At 44.7% G+C, this 17,972-nt stretch overlaps 1 protein-coding gene across 1 annotated transcript in view; it reads left to right on the forward strand.

The window, feature by feature from the left end:
• LOC137621553 (uncharacterized) overlaps positions 1-17,972 on the forward strand; it is a 49,852-nt gene that overhangs the window by 29,266 nt on the left and 2,614 nt on the right. Inside the window, exons 2-7 of the mRNA XM_068351946.1 lie at positions 14,548-14,750; positions 15,106-15,173; positions 15,600-15,691; positions 15,807-15,993; positions 16,122-16,247; positions 17,936-17,970. Coding sequence (XP_068208047.1) covers positions 14,561-14,750; positions 15,106-15,173; positions 15,600-15,691; positions 15,807-15,993; positions 16,122-16,247; positions 17,936-17,970 — 698 coding nt within the window. The 5' untranslated portion in view covers positions 14,548-14,560. The remainder of the gene's footprint in view (positions 1-14,547; positions 14,751-15,105; positions 15,174-15,599; positions 15,692-15,806; positions 15,994-16,121; positions 16,248-17,935; positions 17,971-17,972) is intronic.

Below are 17,972 nucleotides of genomic sequence, written 5' to 3' on the forward strand. Positions count from 1 at the left end.
ACTTATATTCCTCCAGGAAGTCGATGCTGTCTTTCGAGATCCCGAACCGCTTCTTCACCGCTCGGGAGAGAAAATCATGAGCTGCAGGGTCCGGGTTTTCTGTAATGAAGCGTAGACAGTCGACTTCTGGACTCGCTGGAACAGAACTGGGTCCGGGAGTGGCAGAAACTTCAGTCGTAGTTCCAGAGCCAGAGGGAACCACACGCTGTTCGGCCACTTGTGGGCCACTATCGCTGCTACTCCCTTGAAAGACCTCAGCTTGTTGAGGACCCTCAACAGAAGGTTGTGAGGGGGGAACAGGTAGATCCTGGACCATCTGTTCCAATCGAGGGACATCGCGTCCACTGCTTCCGCCAAGGGGTCCTCGTACGGGGACACATATCGCGGCAACTTCTTGTTGTCCTTTGTCGCGAAGAGGTCTATCTGCAGTTCTGGGACTTGACTTGAGATGAAGGAGAATGATCCTGCGTCTAGGGACCATTCCGACTCTACCGGTGTAACCCTGGATAGAGCGTCCGCTGTCACATTGCGGACTCCTTGAAGGTGAACTGCCGACAGGTGCCACTTCTTCTTCTCCGCCAGTCGGAATATGGCCAACATCACCTGGTTGAGAAGTGGGGATCTCGATCCCCGCCGATTCAGACATTTCACAACCACCTCGCTGTCCAGTACCAACCTTATGTGGATCGAGTGACGCGGGGAAACTTTCCTCAGGGTAAGAAGTACTGCCATAGCTTCTAGAAAGTTTATGTGAAAGGTCCCGAATAGCTTGGACCAGGTCCCTTGGACCTTTTTTCGATGAGAGTGACCTCCCCACCCTTCCTTTGAAGCGTCTGTGTGAATCGTCACTAACGGGGGAGGTGGCTGAAGAGGTACCGACCTCTTTAGACGACTGGCCTGAGACCACGGTCTGAGAAGAGAACGTAGCCGAAGCGGAACCGGTCTCCTCAAGTCCCTTCGCGCGTTTGATGCAAAGCTTCTCCAAACCCCGGCTGCATCCTTTAGCTGTGCTCTTAGCACCGGGTCTGTTACCGACGCAAACTGAAGAGAGCCCAGAACCCTCTCTTGTTCGCGTCTTGATATCCTCTCGGAATCTAGAAGTCTCTTGACAGACCCCGCTATCTCCTTCCTTTTCGACATCGGGATGGAGAATCGGTGTGACACTAGGTCCCAGTGAATTCCCAACCACTGGAACCTCTGAGATGGAGAAAGACGAGACTTCTTTCTGTTGATCTTGAACCCTAGATATTCTAGGAACTGAATCACCTGTAGGGAAGCCTGCAAGCATTCCGCCCTGGATGCTGCCCACACCAGCCAATCGTCCAGGTAGGCTACCACCTGGAACCCTTTTAGGCGTAACTGTTTGAGCGCTGCGCTCGCAAGCTTCGTGAAGATCCTTGGGGCTATGTTTAGCCCGAAAGGCATCGCTCTGAAGGCGTAAAGTTTTTGTTGTAGCTTGAATCCTAGGTAGGGGGAGAGACGGCGACTGATTGGAACGTGCCAATAGGCGTCTGACAAGTCGATGGAGACGGTAAATGCCCTCTTGGGCAGTAAGGCCCTTATGTGTTGCAACGTTAACATCTTGAACTTGTGGTTCACTATGAACTTGTTGAGTGGCGACAAGTCCAGAATGACTCTGAGTTTCCCCGAGTCTTTCTTGGGAACACAAAATAGCCTCCCTTGGAACTTGATGGACTTTACCCTCCGGATCACCTTTTTCTCCAACAGTTCTTGAATGTACTCCTCCAAAACGGGGGTGGAATGTTGGAAAAATCGAGGGCACGGGGGCGGAGTGCTGTACCAGCTCCAACCCAGTCCATTTTTGAGCAGGCTGTGGGCCCAGGGATCGAAGGTCCAACAATCCCGAAAGTACTGTAATCTCCCTCCTACCGGCAACACTTCACTTTGACTGCTGCCCTGCAGTCTTGCCTCCTTGGCCGCGACCACCTCTGAATCCTCTTCCCCTTGAGGGGCGTCTAGACGAGTCTCTGGCTGCTCCTCTGGGCTTTGCTCGAAAGGTGGTAGACTGCCCTTCGAACACTGGGTTGAATGCCGGGGATGGCGAGGACACAGCCTGGGGCACCCATTGGAAGGTGGTCGGGGCCTGGGCTACCATCTGTGGTACCGGAGGCAAAGCCGATTGTTGCTGCTGCTGACGTTGCAGTCTGAAAGGCTTGGCTGGGCGGGGAGAAAACCTAGATTTCTTCGTCTTCCCCTTCGGTTGGGGACCTTCATCGGGGGAAGACTTCCTCTTGAGGGACAGGCCCCACTTAAGGAGAAGATTCCTATTCTCGGTGGCTGCCTTGTCCACCACCTCCTTAACTACATCACTGGGGAAGAGATCTTTGCCCCAGATGTTGGATGAGATCAGTTTCTTCGGTTCGTGCCTCACTGTTGCCGAGGCGAACACAAACTCCCTGCAGGCCCTCCTCGCCTTGACAAAGCTATAGAGGTCCTTTGTCACCGTGGCCAGATGGATCTTGGCCACTACCATGAACATTTCATGAACCTTGGGGTTGCTTGCCATTGTCTCCATGGTTGTCTGGAGAGACATCGAGGCTGCCAGACGCTCCTTTGTCTCGAGCTCCCTTCGCAGAAGGAATTCAGACAGCTTAGGGAGGTTTTCGCCGAACTGTCGACCTGCGATATCGGCGTCCAACTTCCCAACCGAAAAGGTAAGATGGATGTCCTTCCAGTCCTTGTTGTCCATCGGCAAGGCTAAAGACAAAGGCTTGCATTCCGCCAAGGAGGGGCATGGTTTGCCAGCCTCGACTGCCTTCAGAACGGCCGCAAACCCTTTCTGCAGAAAGGGGAAGGCCCTAGCCGGAGAGGATATGAAGGAAGGGTGCTTCTTACTCAAAGCAGCAACTTTCGAGTTTGAGAAGCCCCTCTCCTTCATTGCAGACGCCAGTGAAGCTTGAGCCTTGGCGTGATCCAAGACGATCACCTCCTTCGGCTCCGTCTCCTCCTTCGAGGCCGGTTCCTTCTTCAGACGGACGTAACAGTCCGGATAGGCCCCTCTGCTGGGCCAGAATTCCACCTCCTCAAGGGGAACTGAACCCAGCTTCTCCGACATGACGATCTTCCCGACCGTCATCGGCATGTGCTCGGCATACCTTCACGGGTTGGCATCCGAGCACACAGGAAGGTCTTTCACGTTGAGCTTTTTCGGAGGCCCACGTGACGCTGCAATCCTCTGCATCTGTAGCTCCATTGCAGCTGCCTTCTGACTGTTCTCCTTCTGCATTTGCTGTATCATGACAACAATAGAAGAGAGAGCTTGTCCCAGCTCTGTTGGAAGAGCGGACGAAGTAGAGGGGATAGGTTCAGGGGCCTGAACCGGAGCGTCCGATGGCACGGCATCCTCTTCCTCCACGACGTTCGGATCTTGATCCTCGTCCTCGCCCCCTGCGAGGAGGTCCTCTTCCGCTCGTTCGGACACGTCCGACATCTTGTCGTCCAGCTGAATGTCCTGCATGGCCTCCGCGACTTCAGCATCCACGGGGATCTGGACGAGAGGGATCTCCGGCCGAGGCTGGGGGACAACAGCGTCAGCAGAAGCCTTGGGAAAGAGGTACGCCCTCATCTTCTCACTTGGAAGATAAGGTCCAGAGGTGTTCTTTTGGAAACCCCTTACCCAAACACGAAGCTTCTCCCTCGCTGCATCCCTTGACTCCGCCGACCTAGGGGATTCAAAGGCCTCAGCTAGCAGGTTAGTACATACTGAACATACCTGAGGGTCCCAGTAACGGAGATCATCCTTGGAGGCTGCGCAAGCCGCGTGCCTCCTACACGAATCATGCCCGCAGAAGTTCTTACTGCGGACGTTGCAGAAGACGCTACCACACTTCGGATGCTCCTCCTGTAAAAGAAGAAAATTTCCATGAATATCAGGTGAATTTCAATTCACATGTATATACAAGCATGTACAAAGTTTAAAGGAAAAGACACACACTTGTGTTTCCCACACAGTCACCTGCAGTAGCCTTCCAGCAATTAAAATCAAATGGTTAGTCTCCGCTAGAATAACCAAAGTGAATGTTTCCCAAGGGAAATAGGTGTAGCTCACACCTAAGGTGAGACTTTAACATACTGGCTAAAGACAAAAAGAACTCTCTTTCCATCCCTATAAGGCAACACCAAGTGACTGCACAAGGCAACACAAGCATGCTAGAAAATACAGTGTTGTAACCTACTATATCATAGCCTCTCCCCACAGTATATACTATACAGGGGAGTACTGATATAGTACATGGGGTGGCGTGCCGGCCGGCACTCGCCGGCCAGCACCCCCCCACAGGTAGGTCTCAAGTATGCGACTTAAGAACTCTAAGGTGGCAGAACTCTAGTTCCGATGTCTGTGCCGGCCGGCAGTGGCTGCCGGTCTGCAGCTACACTAGGTGGCGCCCGGCTGTCGACCACCACTCCCAGTGGCCAGCAGACAGGGCGAGGTAAAGGCCGGCCGGCAGAGGTAAACAACCCATGCCGGCCGGCAGCCACGCTAGGTAGCGCCCGGCTGCCGGCCGCCACTCATAGCGGCCGGCAGACGAGCGAGGAGACCGGCCGGCAAAGGCATGTAGCCATCGCCGACCGACAGCAAGAGAACTAGAGAACACCAACTACCCGACTGCCGGCCACTAGGCCGGCAGTCGGCAGAGGACAACACACAAGAAGAAAACAGAATGGGTGCCGGGAAGGAAGGGGAGAAACTAATTCAGGCTTCCTAACCACTGCTCACTGGATCTACAGACAGGAGTGGATGAGGGACCAAGGGAGGACCGGGCAACACTCAAGGTAACAGGTCCTCTGCCGGCCGGCACACTCTGCCGGCCAACAGGGAACCAAGTCAGCTCCCCATCCTAACCTATGCTAGGTACGGATGTGGGAAGGCAGACACTAATGACATTACGGAAAGGACAGAAGGGAAGGGACAAGAGGGTCCTGTCCAACCTTGCACTGGTTAAAGATCACCCACGGCCAAGAAAGCCCATCTCAGCCTAGGGGGAAATCCGGGGAGGGAGGCCGGCAATACTAGCTGCCTCCCTATAATCAATGCAAGGGAGGTATTGCTATTCCAGGGAAAGGGACACATCCCACACCCGGAACAGCAACAAGGACAAGTCTGAAGGGTCACCGAGCGAAGGGATCATAGCTACAGAAACCTTCAAGAGTGACCGAAGGAGGCTAAACCTCCTATGTCTGTGTCAGACAGCGAGGGAGACTCTACCCCAAGCCAGACCAACACAGACTCAGACTTAAAACACTGCTGTACTGTCCCTCTCTGAGCCAGACAAGCTGGAACAGGAAGGTACAGTACCACCCCAATATAGTTGTATCGAAAATTAATTCAAATAAACCACTAGGGTTAAGCCCAAGGCTTAAGCAGAGGGAAAGGGTTTGCGCGCCTTTCCCGAAGAGAAGGGAGCAAACGGGGGGAACAAGAAAACATATCAATAGCCTAAGACAACCTAGCCTAGGCACTGAGAGAATCGATTACCTAAATCACCGAAACTCACTCATATACCATCTTGGAAAAAACTCAGCATAAGCTTATATGTATAACGTTGCCTAACGCTTCAATAAAATTTTAATAATCACACTTGGAAGACTAAATATCATGCAGGAAGTACAAGGGCCAAATGACTAGGCTACAAGGTCTAGCGTAGGCCAGCCTAGGCAAATCCTTCGCCAAGGCGCTATACTACAGCATCATAAAAGTATTCCTAAATAAGCTAAGCAGCTAATTTATTAAAGCGAAAAGGGGCTGGGAACGTCGCTCTGGCTAACCAAATAAATCCTATCTAGCGAGCGACAGCGTCCAGGACGCCTCCAGCAGGCAACAGCTCTTGTATCAAAGATAACGGATTTTGAGCGAAGCGAAAAATCTATTTTTGGGTGAGATAGCCATGGCGTCCTGATGGAAGGTTCCTTTTTGGTAGCTTCCTTGGGTAAATAACTACTAAGATATTCCCAGAGAATTTAACCACAGGTTATCACAGAATTCTAACTTCTGGAGCGAGTATCCTAAAGGTTTCCCTTTTAAGACATCGTATATCAACAGGGGACGCATGTATTAACGCGCCACATAGCTATCTACACCCCGAACAGAGTTAACCTTCGGTGTGTAAAGGCGGAGAATAGCTGGGAGCCGTTCCACAGCTAATCTCGTCCGTGGCTACTTTTGGTACTCGAGACGTAAACAAACGGGCGCCATTGCTAAATGACGTCACGTCCGTCTTCATCCTGAAGCCAGTTGCTTGCCGATCACCATGATACAGCAGAGCAGGGTGGGACCTAAAAACTGGACGAAGTAGCAGGAGGGTCCATCAGGATGCCATGGCTATCTCACCCAAAAATAGATTTTTCGCTTCGCTCAAAATCCGTTTTTTGGGCTCAAGCCATGGCATCCTGATGGAAGAATACCAGAGAATCAATGTATCATGGTAGATTTTCCCCTATTGGGTAAGTGCCAAGGGCTTTGAACAATGTAGCATAGTAATATTAATAAAAGAACCGTAGGGAAGAATCTTCCTGCCCCCCTTGGCAGTGAAGTTCCCACGGGCCATGCCGAGATCAAAGTGGTTATCGAAGGGCTATTCACCTTGTTAGAAGAACCTGAAGAACTTGGAGACGAGACTGAATAGTTGGCATTCGTATCGGAACATTCTGGAAGGCAGACAAGTGGTGGTTGGACACTGTGTGCTGAGAAGGTTAGTTTCGTCTCCAGGGTATGAAGAGTAAGTATTCGTATTGGAATATTACATTGTAAGAGTGAATATATAATAAGGGTTAGGACCTTAAAATCTCCATGAACCATAGGGAAGGGGATAATAAAACTATGACAGGCATGTATTTCATAGTAAGTAGGAGCGGATTGAGACGCACAAGTAATAAAATAGGAATTTTATTTCACAATTGCAGAAATTAAATGAATTGCAGCAATAAGTAGGGTTAATTTACAGTAAATTATAATGTACATAGTAATAAAGACTTGCTCTAGAATCTGAAAGGGAATTTCAAATTTATTAGTAGGCACTCGTTCTCGAGGAACGTCAGTCTTTAATTAAAAACACATCATGCTCTAGGCATGCGGCACTTGTGTGACGACTATGACATTTCACCTGGGATAAGAACAGTTATAAGAAAGCACTAAGTGTTTTCGACATCCCTATGTATCGCTCGAGGGTCAACATAGGCACCTTAAGAGTTAGAGTCCCAAGTAACTCGCTGTTCTATGCAGAGTTAGGTGCAGGTTTCATAACACTACCTGCGGCTACCACAAAATGTTTGACTTCGTGCACTTGTTTCGCATAGTTTGAAGAAAACACGCGAGGACTTCCAGCCTGTGAAGCTTTTAAGGCTTTCGAAGTCCATACTCTGAAAGAAATTCAGAGACGATGCAACTTTTCTAGGATCGTGACCGGCGGGTGTACTGTCAGGATCCGCTCTGCGAATGAAGTAGGTGATTTTCGCTCTTAGTTGTTTCAGTGACAGGTCGCTGCCCGATGTTTCTCCTTTGAAGAGTTGGCCTCCACCAAAGTTCGAAGTTCTGCGAAGATAGACCTTGAGGCTCTCTACTGGGCATAGAGAGGCATCTTCCTTCAGGGGGCATATTCTCCAGGGGCCCCATCTTTTGGTGGGTAATTCGTTTTTGGCGAGAAACGTCGGATCCGGGGAGAGGGTAATGTCTCCTGAATCAGTAAACAGGATATGACCCTCTTCTCTTGACAATGCCACTATTTCGCTGACTCGGGCTCCTGAGGCAAGAGCAAAGAGAAATATAACTTTCTGAGTCAGATCCTAGAGAGGGCATGAATCATTATCCAAGTTGGAGGCGAAATGGAGCACCTTGTCCAATGACCAGGAGATCGGTTTCGGTGGGGGTGCTGGGCGTAGACGAGCGCATGCTTTCGGCAGTTTATTGAAGATGTCGCTGGACAGATCAATTTGGAAGGCATACAATAGTGGTCTAGTCAAGGCCGATTTGCAAGTCGAAATCGTATTGGCTGCTAATCCCTGTCCATGAAGGTGAATGAAGAAGGACATGCAGAAATCAATTGTGATTTCCTTAGGATTTTTTGTCTTGTCGAAAGAGACCCATTTTCTCCAAGATGATTCGTATTGCCGTCTTGTGGATTCGGTCTTGTATTCCTCGAGGAAGTCTAGACTTTTCTTCGAGATCCCAAACCTCTTCTTTGCGGCTAGGGAGAGAAAATCATGAGATGAAGGTCCTTGATTTTCGATGATGAAGCGAAGACAGTCGACTTCTGTACTTGTTGGGAGAGAACTGGGCCCGGGAGAGGGATCAGCTTGGGCTGCAGCTCCAGGACCAGGGGGTACCAGTTGCTCCGGGGCCACTTGGGAGCCACTAGGGCCGCTGTCCCTTTGAAGGTTCTCAGCTTGGAGAGGACTTTCAGCAGAAGGTTGGTGGGAGGGAACAGGTAGATCTTGGACCATCTGTTCCAGTCCAGTGACATGGCATCCACTGCTTCTGCCTTGGGGTCCTCGTACGGGGCCACATACCGAGGAAGTTGATTGTTGTCGCTCGTTGCGAAGAGATCGATCTGAAGTTCTGGGACTTGGTGAGAGATGAAGGAGAATGATTTGCGTCTAGAGACCATTCCGACTCTATCGGGCTTGTCCGAGATACAGCATCCGCTGTCACGTTGCGGAATCCTTGTAGGTGAACTGCAGACAGGTGCCATTTCTTCTTCTCTGCCAGACGGAAGATTGGAAGAAGCACCTGATTTATCTGGGGCGATCTTGAGCCTTGGCGATTGAGACATCGAACTACCACCGAGTTGTCTAGGGTTAGACGAATATGGATCGAGGGAGGCGGGGAGAGTTTCTTCAGAGTTAGAAGGACCGCCATGGCCTCCAAGATGTTGATGTGAAACGTCTTGAACAGGGGAGACCATGTGCCTTGAGCCTGTTTTTGGTGGGAGTGACCTCCCCAACCCTCCAGCGAAGCGTCCGTGTGGATGTTGAGAAATGGAGGTGGGTGTTGAAGAGGAATGGACCTTTTCAGGGCCTTTGCTTCCGACCACGGCTTGAGGAGAAGTCGAAGTCTGTTTGGGAGCCGTCTCTTGAGGTCTCTTCGAGCGATGGATGCAGAACGTCTCCAGACTCCCGCGGCATCCTTTAGCTGTGCACGAAGCACTGGGTTTGTTACTGAGGCGAACTGTAGAGAGCCTAGAACTCGTTCCTGCTGGCGTCTTGAGATCCGCTTGGATTTCAGTAGTCGCTTGACAGACCCTGCTATTTCCTTCCTTTTCTTCTGGGGGATGGAAAGGCGGTGTGACTGAAGGTTCCATTGGATTCCTAACCATTGGAACTTCTGAGCTGGAGAGAGGCGAGATTTCTTCACGTTTATCTTGAATCCCAGGTGTTCTAGGTACTGGGTGACTTTGCTGCAGGATTTTAAACAATCCTCGGGCGATGGAGCCCAGACTAGCCAATCGTCGAGGTAGGCCATCACCTGGACGTCTCGGAGGCGGAGCTGTTGTACTATGGCGTCCGCCAGCTTTGTGAAGATCCGAGGGGCCACATTGAGGCCGAAGGGCATGGCCCTGAAGGCGTAGCTTTTCCTTTGGAGTCGAAATCCTAGGTAGGAGGAAGCGTGATGGTTCATTGGAACGTGCCAGTAGGCATCCGCCAGGTCTATGGAGACCGTGTAAGAACCTCGAGGCAGAAGGGTCCTTATTTGTTGAAGAGTCAGCATCTTGAACTTGTCGTTCGCTATGAACTTGTTGAGGGGGGATAAGTCCAGAATGACTCTGAGTTTGTCGGAGTCTTTCTTGGGGACACAAAACAGTCTCCCTTGGAACCTGGTGGACTTTACATTCCTTATCACCTTCTTGTTCAAGAGATCTAGGACATATTCTTCCAGAAGGGGGGTTGATTGTTGGAAGAATTGCTGGAAGGTTGGGGGTGGTTGAGTCCAACTCCAGCCTAGACCCTTCTTACGATGCTGTGTGCCCAGGGATCGAAGGTCCAACGATCCTGGAATTGGCGGAGTCTTCCTCCCACCGGAAGCACTTCATTGCTTCTGATGTCCCGAGGGCTTACTGCCTCGGCCGCTAGCTCCCTTTCCTCCTCTGCCTCTGGAGGGACGGCGAGACGCGTCTCTGCCTGCACCTCTGCTTGAGCCTCTACCTTTGGGACGAAAGGTAGTCGTCTGTTGCTCGAAAGCAGGGGTGAAAACCGGTGACTGTGACAAGACCGGTTGGGTGACCAGCTGAAAAGTCTGCTGTGGCTGAGCTGCCACTTGGGGAGTAGCGGGTCCCGGAAACTGTCGTCTTTGTTGACGTTGCTGGGGTTTCTGTTTGGAGGATTTCCTCTTAGGTTGAGGTCCGTCGTCCTGGGAGGATTTCCTCTTCTTTGACATGCCCCACTTGTGGAGAAGGTTCCTGTTCTCCGTGGCGGCTTTGTCGGTGATCTCCTTCACGAGGTCAGAAGGAAAGAGGTGTTTACCCCAGATGTTGGAGGAAATCAGCCTCCGGGGTTCGTGTTTCACAGTGGCACCTGAGAACACGAATTCTCGACAGGCTCTCCGAGCCTTCATGAAGTGGTACATATCCTTCACCAGGGTTGCCATGTGGGATTTGGCGAGTACCATGTAGTGGTCTGGTACTCTGGTGTCACAAGCCATGATATCGAGTTGGACCTGGTGGGACATGGATGCTGCAAGCCTCTCCTTCGTATCTTGTTCCCGACGAAGGAAGTGGTCGTTGAGTTTCGGGAGGTCTTCGTTAAACTGACGTCCGGCTACGTCAGGATCTAGCTTTCCCACCACGAAAGTATGCTGGATATCCTTCCAGTGTCGAGCGTCGGGGGGAGTCACTATGGAGAAGGGTCTGCACTCCTCCAATGCAGGGCAGGCTTTTCCCTCTTCCACAGCCTTGAGGCACGCAGCGAAGGCCTTTTCCATGAAGGGAAGGACTGCATCGTCGGGTGCGACGTAGCTAGGGTGCTTCTTGCTCAGGGCCGGAAGCTTAGAGCAGGTAAAACCCCTACTTTTAAATGTATTGGCTAGCATAGCCTGGGCCTTCGCGAGATCGAACACTATCTCCTCCTTGGGTTCGGTCTCTTCTTTAGAGGCAGGTTCAGAACGGAGCCGGACGTAACAGTCCGGGTAGGCCTCGAAGTTTGGGAAGAACTCCACGTCTTCCAGGGGGACCGTGCCGATCTTGTCGCTGACGAAGATCCTGCCGGTCGCGATAACCATATGCTCAGCATACCTCCAGGGGTTGGCGTGTGAGCATGCAGGGAGATCCTTAACCGAGATCTTCTTCGGTTCTTTGGATCCCATCATGGACCTGATGAACTCCTGATTTTCTTTCAGCCTGTCGTCCATAATGGCTTTGATCATCATATATATATATATATATATATATATATATATATATATATATATACACAGTATATATATATATACTGTATATATATATATATATATATGTATATATATATATATATATATATATATATATATATGTGTGTGTGTGTGTGTGTGTGTGAAGTATTTAAACATACAAGTGTGAATGTATATACTGTATACATAAGGTTTGAAATTGTTTTACAGTAATTCTTTTTACAGTGTGTTTGAGTAACGGTGGACTGATGATTATATGCAGCAAAGTAGCATTAGCTTACAGGGCATGAAAGTCTACTTTCCTCACTATCTCTGATACTTCAATATACAGAAAGATTACTAAATGATGTGAGTAGACCCTCTAAATTTGTGCTTCCAAGTCAAGAGGTTCAAAAGTTGCAGCTTATTACATTTTCCAAACTGAACAATAGTTTCCTCATTTTGGTTATAAATCTCTTTCAGAATAGGTACTGTATTATTTTATTTGAACCATAGACGATGAAATGGTTATTTATGGTATACTGTATTTGAAACCCCTTGACAGTGAATAGACATTAGAATATAATTGACAATATAAAACTGTCATAATATAAGCAAAAAAGGGCAAGGCCCCCTCCAAAATCTCAAAACTCATAGATCTGGTACTTAACTTAGATGGAGTGACGGTAGAGTCCGACATCTTGAGGTAAATCCAGGTAAACCAGCGAAATTCACACACCGAGGCAAAAAATGTATGGATAGCGCGTGCTATGAAAAAGGAGTGACGTCACTGGTGTGGGATCGCTAGTAGTAGTAGTAGGATGTTGAACGGCGCCTCGCTGTTCGGGGATATTGACAGGAGATATCTAAATGGTACAAGACCTCTGGTTGTGATTTATTCACGCCCCAGTATTATACCGACACCTTATTAAGGTGAGCGAGCTGGGTTCAACCTAGCATTCCTATACAAATTTTTCTCTGGTAAATTCATAGCAGTTTTTACCTTAGAAATGATGTAAAAGGAGCCCAGAAAAACAGTTTTGGTTGGTCTGCAGAACACTTTTAAAAGAAGATATAGTATTGTATATGTTTTTTCTTACTCGTTTTTCTCCAATATACTTTCATTTCTTGCACGCATTTCTATATACAGGAATAATGGAAAATTCATTTGAGATTGATATTTTGTTACTCTTCAAAGAATGAATCTCCTTGTGATTAAATAGGATCATATGTATGTGTAGATCAGTTGTCTAAATTACAAATCTTGTGTATTAAATATGATCGTTTATAATTTATTATCAAATTATATTTACCGGTATACTTTTATCACTGTTTATAACAGGGTATACAATTATTGCAGTTCATGAATCAGTAAGAAATTCTTTGTTTAATGCAAAACCTACTGGGTGTTAACTGAAAAAGCCTTGTCATTACCTATAGAGAGTTAATAATTATGGCACTTAAATGTATGAAAGACTATGTCATTCAGTGTTACAAGGGAATATAAAGCATATTATATAATTAGAATGTATGAATGTTTTAGGAGTTTTTGATTGAGGACTAGAAATGAATGGTAGGAACAGTGTTTGAAATCTGATTTCCACCTAGCTGGGTTTGAAGAGGATGAAAGTTTAGTTGTACTAGGTGATTCAGATGTAAGTGTAGGTTACTGAGAAAGGGATTACATTATATAATTGGTATGAATGGAGTTTTTTAATGTAGAATTAGTATGTTGAGTCTAGTATAAATGTACTCAGAAGACATTTGCTTTTGGGAACACAATTTTAAAGATGAGTATTCATTAGTAAAATACAAAACTCAGATAAGAAAATTGTGATGAAAATAGATTAAAAAACAAGTTTGTGTAATGTTATAAAACATGGTGGTTGGATGTACACAACTGTTATATGGTTCAAGCAAAATTGAAGTACAGTACGCAACAGTTCATTTGAAGGGGTAAGGTTGCAAACAAAATTTAGTCAAACTAAGTCAGTGTGATTAGAAAAAAAGGAAGAATAACAAATAATGTGAAAATGATAGAAAATTGGGATAGGCTAAAGACTGAAAAGTGGTAGGAACATGTGCAGATTTTGCAAAATTTAAAGATAGGGTCACAGAATCAGCAAGCAGTATTTATAGCAAAATGAAAACTTCAAATGTAGTGATGATGAAGTGAGGGTTACTGAAGGGGAAAATGATATTGTTAGGAGTAAATATTATAGGCAATATCAAATATTACCAGAGAATTGGACTTATAAGTGACCAATTATTGCCCCTTAGTGTCTGTATGGCAGGTTCGTCTCTATCTGAAGTATGGGGAGGAGGCAAATTATTCTCATCATCTTCCTCTTAGCCCTATTCCATTTCTTCAAGAACAAAGGGTACTTGCTTCTGTGTCTTACTCATTGTGACAGTCATGATTTATTTTCATTCAACATCCCATTAAAGAACATTTTATGACCCTATTAACAAGCTACGACCTTACTCATGTCCCTCTGTTACTATGGAGATTATTTTATCTATTCTCTTGCATTCAAAGGGTTCCATAATACTTTTTTCCTTTATTCAGTTATACTGTAGACTCTACAGTGTATCTTCATTACAAGATCTTGGCCACCCAAGTAACTATCATTTAGGGAAATGGAAAGTGATGGGGTTATGAGGGAATAGATTATCTTATTATAAAATTCTAATTGAATTTTCCAATACAACCTCATCATACACAAAGTACAGTACTCGTCTTGCAGTGACTCGCTTTTTGTTGTAAGTCAGGACAAATATTGGAAACTATTTGAATATCATTGGGAATCTTCAGCTAAATGGACGTACAGTATACCCGACTAGGTGGAAACTCCCCTTTTGAGTCTCTTAGGAGTTGCTGACTGCAGGACTGAGCTATTATGGATACTGAAAGAATAGGGAATAAATATTTAAGAGCCTTCAAACCAAATTGTCTGAAATGGATAACAAAGCTTGTATTTTTTTTTCTAATCTCAGAATTGATTTATTGCAATAGTCTTTACTCATGGGGAGATGAGTGGATATAGGGTCTAACACCCCAAATTCTGGGGATGAGAACAGCTTACATGATTTCTTAACAAAAACCAGGAAATGCAGGGTGGATTTTTTCTGGTATAGCATCATCCATTACTTTTAGCAAAATCTTCTGATAAAATTAATCTCTCAAAATTCAGGAACAATGACAGAATGGATTCATTTGGAAATTATTATGGTGTAGTGATCCTCTTAGGATTAGCTTCCATTGTAGCCTGTGTCGGTCCTCGCCCAAGGAATAACTTCGAAAGTCCAGCCACAAAGGAAGTGGATTCCTACAATGTAGCCATTTTGGAAGAGCTTAGAACCATAACAAACTTGGTTCTGAGAAACCAGAATAAAGGTGAGAATTTACATTTCAGTAAGTGCTGTTGCTGGAAATATTCTTTTTTTTTTGATAATTGGAGTTATAAAATTTATACAGTATTTCATTAATCACAAGGTTAAGTTACCAAATCTTATGCACTTGGCTATTGTATGATTAAATATAATTGAAAGTAAAATTTCTTCTATTTTGCAAAGTAATATGGAATCTCCATGTGTTTTTCTTTTATCTTTTCCCTTTCTCAATTTATTAATGCTATACTGTGCAATATATTGTATTGCTACAAGTTGCTTTTAAATTCAAAATGAAATGCATAATCATATATGAAGCAGTCTTTTCGAAGTAAAGTAAAAACTATTGTTCTTGGTGACAGAGGATCCTGTAAATGTGAATGTTCCTGTTGTTCATGACTGCTCTACGTTGAGAGAGGCTGGAATCAGGGTAATGGTTATTTACCTTCTTATATTTTTTTCTGTTTTCAGAATAGACAATTAGGCATTGTTCAGTATAACATAACAGTCAATGTGGAATGCATGCCAAATATGACTCGGCTTACATGCTATTCATCCTACAAAATCTTTGCGAACAACCAGACTGATATACTGTACATCAAAAACACAGCTTAAGCAGATCAAAAAGAATATGAATAGGTTTCTATCAAATGATATAGAATTACCAGAATTTTGGGAGATAAACCAACTCCCCAAATGTAATTGAAACTATAGTCCGTACAGAATACTGATGATTAATATATATACTGTATATATAAAGTATTTTAAAGTTATAGTAAAGTAATTTACAACTAACACCAAGTTATATGCATTGGCTTGGTTTTAATTACCACAAAACTTTCCTCTTCATTAACAGGCCAGCGGAGTGTACTCCTTATTCCCTTTCACTTTCAAAGTCTACTGCGACATGGAAACAGATGGCGGTGGCTGGACCGTCATTCAGAGGAGGTGGATGATTATTCATTTTAAATATGTTTCAAATATATTTTTGGATAAGTTCTGTCTCGTAAACATGTCTAGAAATGTCCAAGATTTTGTTCATGTTCTGTTTTTTATCCTTAAGAGTTCCAGTTGAAACCCACGAAGCCTTCAACCGATCTTGGTCTGATTATAAACGCGGCTTTGGTGATATGTACGGAGAATTCTGGCTTGGCCTCGAGGCACTTCATCAGTTGACATACAGTTGGCCCCATGAGTTGAGAATTGATATGGTGGACTATGAGTATGGACCTAAACATGCCTTATACAAGGTGAGTTCACTTTGCAAGTACTAGAGTTAATAAAGTCTTATTTCTTAACTCACTGTGAGTGATACTACAGTGCTGCATCATTCTGAAATGCTATTGCAAAGTATTAATTTTTACCTCTATGTGAACAGACAGTAAGCGTTGGTCCAGAGTCTGATGGCTATCGATTGCGGGTGTCCAACTATTCAGGTAATGCAGGGGATGCACTTTCATTGTTCCATTCAGGAAGACGATTCTCAACACTAGATAAGGACCAGGTAAGTGGTCCCTTTTATTATTATTATTACTAGCTAAGCTACAACCTTAGTTGGGAAAGCAAGATGCTATAAGCCCAAGGGCTCCAACAAGGAAAAGTAGCCCAGTGAGGAAAGGAAACAAAGAAAAATAAAATATTTTAAGAACAACACCACCAAAATAAATATTTCCCATATAAACTATAAAAACTTTAACGAAACAAGAGGAAGAGAAATAAGACAGATTAGTGTGCTCGAGTGATCTGCAATGTTACTTTTTGCCCTTTAGTTTTCATCTGTTCACTTTGGTAGCTTTCTTTTATCTGTTGAACTCCTTCATTTTTACTTTTTTTTTTATTTTTCCCTCTCATTAAAATCAAATCCTTCAACTGACCCCTAGACATTAAAAATGTGAATCATTGTTAAAAGTAATTTAATTTATACTATTAAATTGCCCAATATATGGGTCCTTCTGCTTTTAACGGATACATTAACTAGAAAAATACTGTTGCAAATAGAATTTACTCCATTTGCAATGTTACATGCCACTGAAAGGCTTTCTGCAAAAATCTGTTCTGGTTAAGAAACTGACCAATACAGTACAGTACAGTAATACAGTAGTCTTATTTGCAGTTAGTAAAGTCAACATATTTCAATGTAAATGTACTTTGGCATTTCTTGGCCATACAATACTAAAATTTGTGATTCTACAAGTGTACAGTCGGCTATTAACTTACATGCAAATAACTTATTGGAATAAATTGCCATTTGAAAAATATATTCAAATAAATCCAAGAAGTTTGAGACAAATTTTGAATTTGCAACAATCACATAAAAATGTAGAATATGAAAACAAAAACTCAGCTTCACAGCTCAAAAGAAATTCAGTGAACAGTGTAAATCACTGTACTTAAAGTCAAGTAAAATGAGCCAATCATGTGATTTTTCTTGAATTACAATTTCCATTTCAAAATTGAAAAGGATAACAGTAGAACTTGTGGATGTAATTTATTTATACTGATCTCTATGCCATAGTTTAGTAATCCAGAAAAAAAAAAATAAATTAATATTCACCTGATATTAAGCTGCTCCGAGAGAAAAAAATTATAAATTTATAGTAAAGGAATTTTAATGATTAATTACTATACAGTATTCACCTGATATTAAGCTGCTTTGAGGGAGAGAGAAACACTATTAATATCTGTGGCTTTTCATAGCAATAATCTTCATGTACACCCCTCTTAATCTTAAATATAGAGGAATTACAACATTGAAGACAGCTAGAAAAGTGATCAGTCTCGATGAAGGGAAGTTTGCGTGTAATTTAACCCTTTTACCCCCAAAGGACGTACTGGTACGTTTCACAAAAGCCATCCCTTTACCCCCATGGACGTACCGGTACGTCCTTGCAAAAAAAATGCTATAAAAATTATTTTTTTCATATTTTTGATAATTTTTTGAGAAAATTCAGACATTTTCCAAGAGAATGAGACCAACCTGACCTCTCTATGACAAAAATTAAGGCTGTTAGAGCAATTTAAAAGAAATATACAACAAAATGTGCTGGGAAAAAAGTAACCCCTTGGGGGTTAAGGGTTGGAAATTTCCAAAAAGCCTGGGGGTAAAAGGGTTAAAGTACTTGTAATCTATCGATTGTGAGAGCAATAATACAGTGCAAAAATTTATTACTAATGAAGATGCTGTTGTTACAGGATTTATCCAGAAACAAGAGTTGTGCACGGGAAAAGG

The sequence above is a fragment of the Palaemon carinicauda genome, chromosome 2 (genome assembly GCF_036898095.1).
Source record: "Palaemon carinicauda isolate YSFRI2023 chromosome 2, ASM3689809v2, whole genome shotgun sequence".
Lineage (NCBI taxonomy): Eukaryota > Metazoa > Arthropoda > Malacostraca > Decapoda > Palaemonidae > Palaemon > Palaemon carinicauda.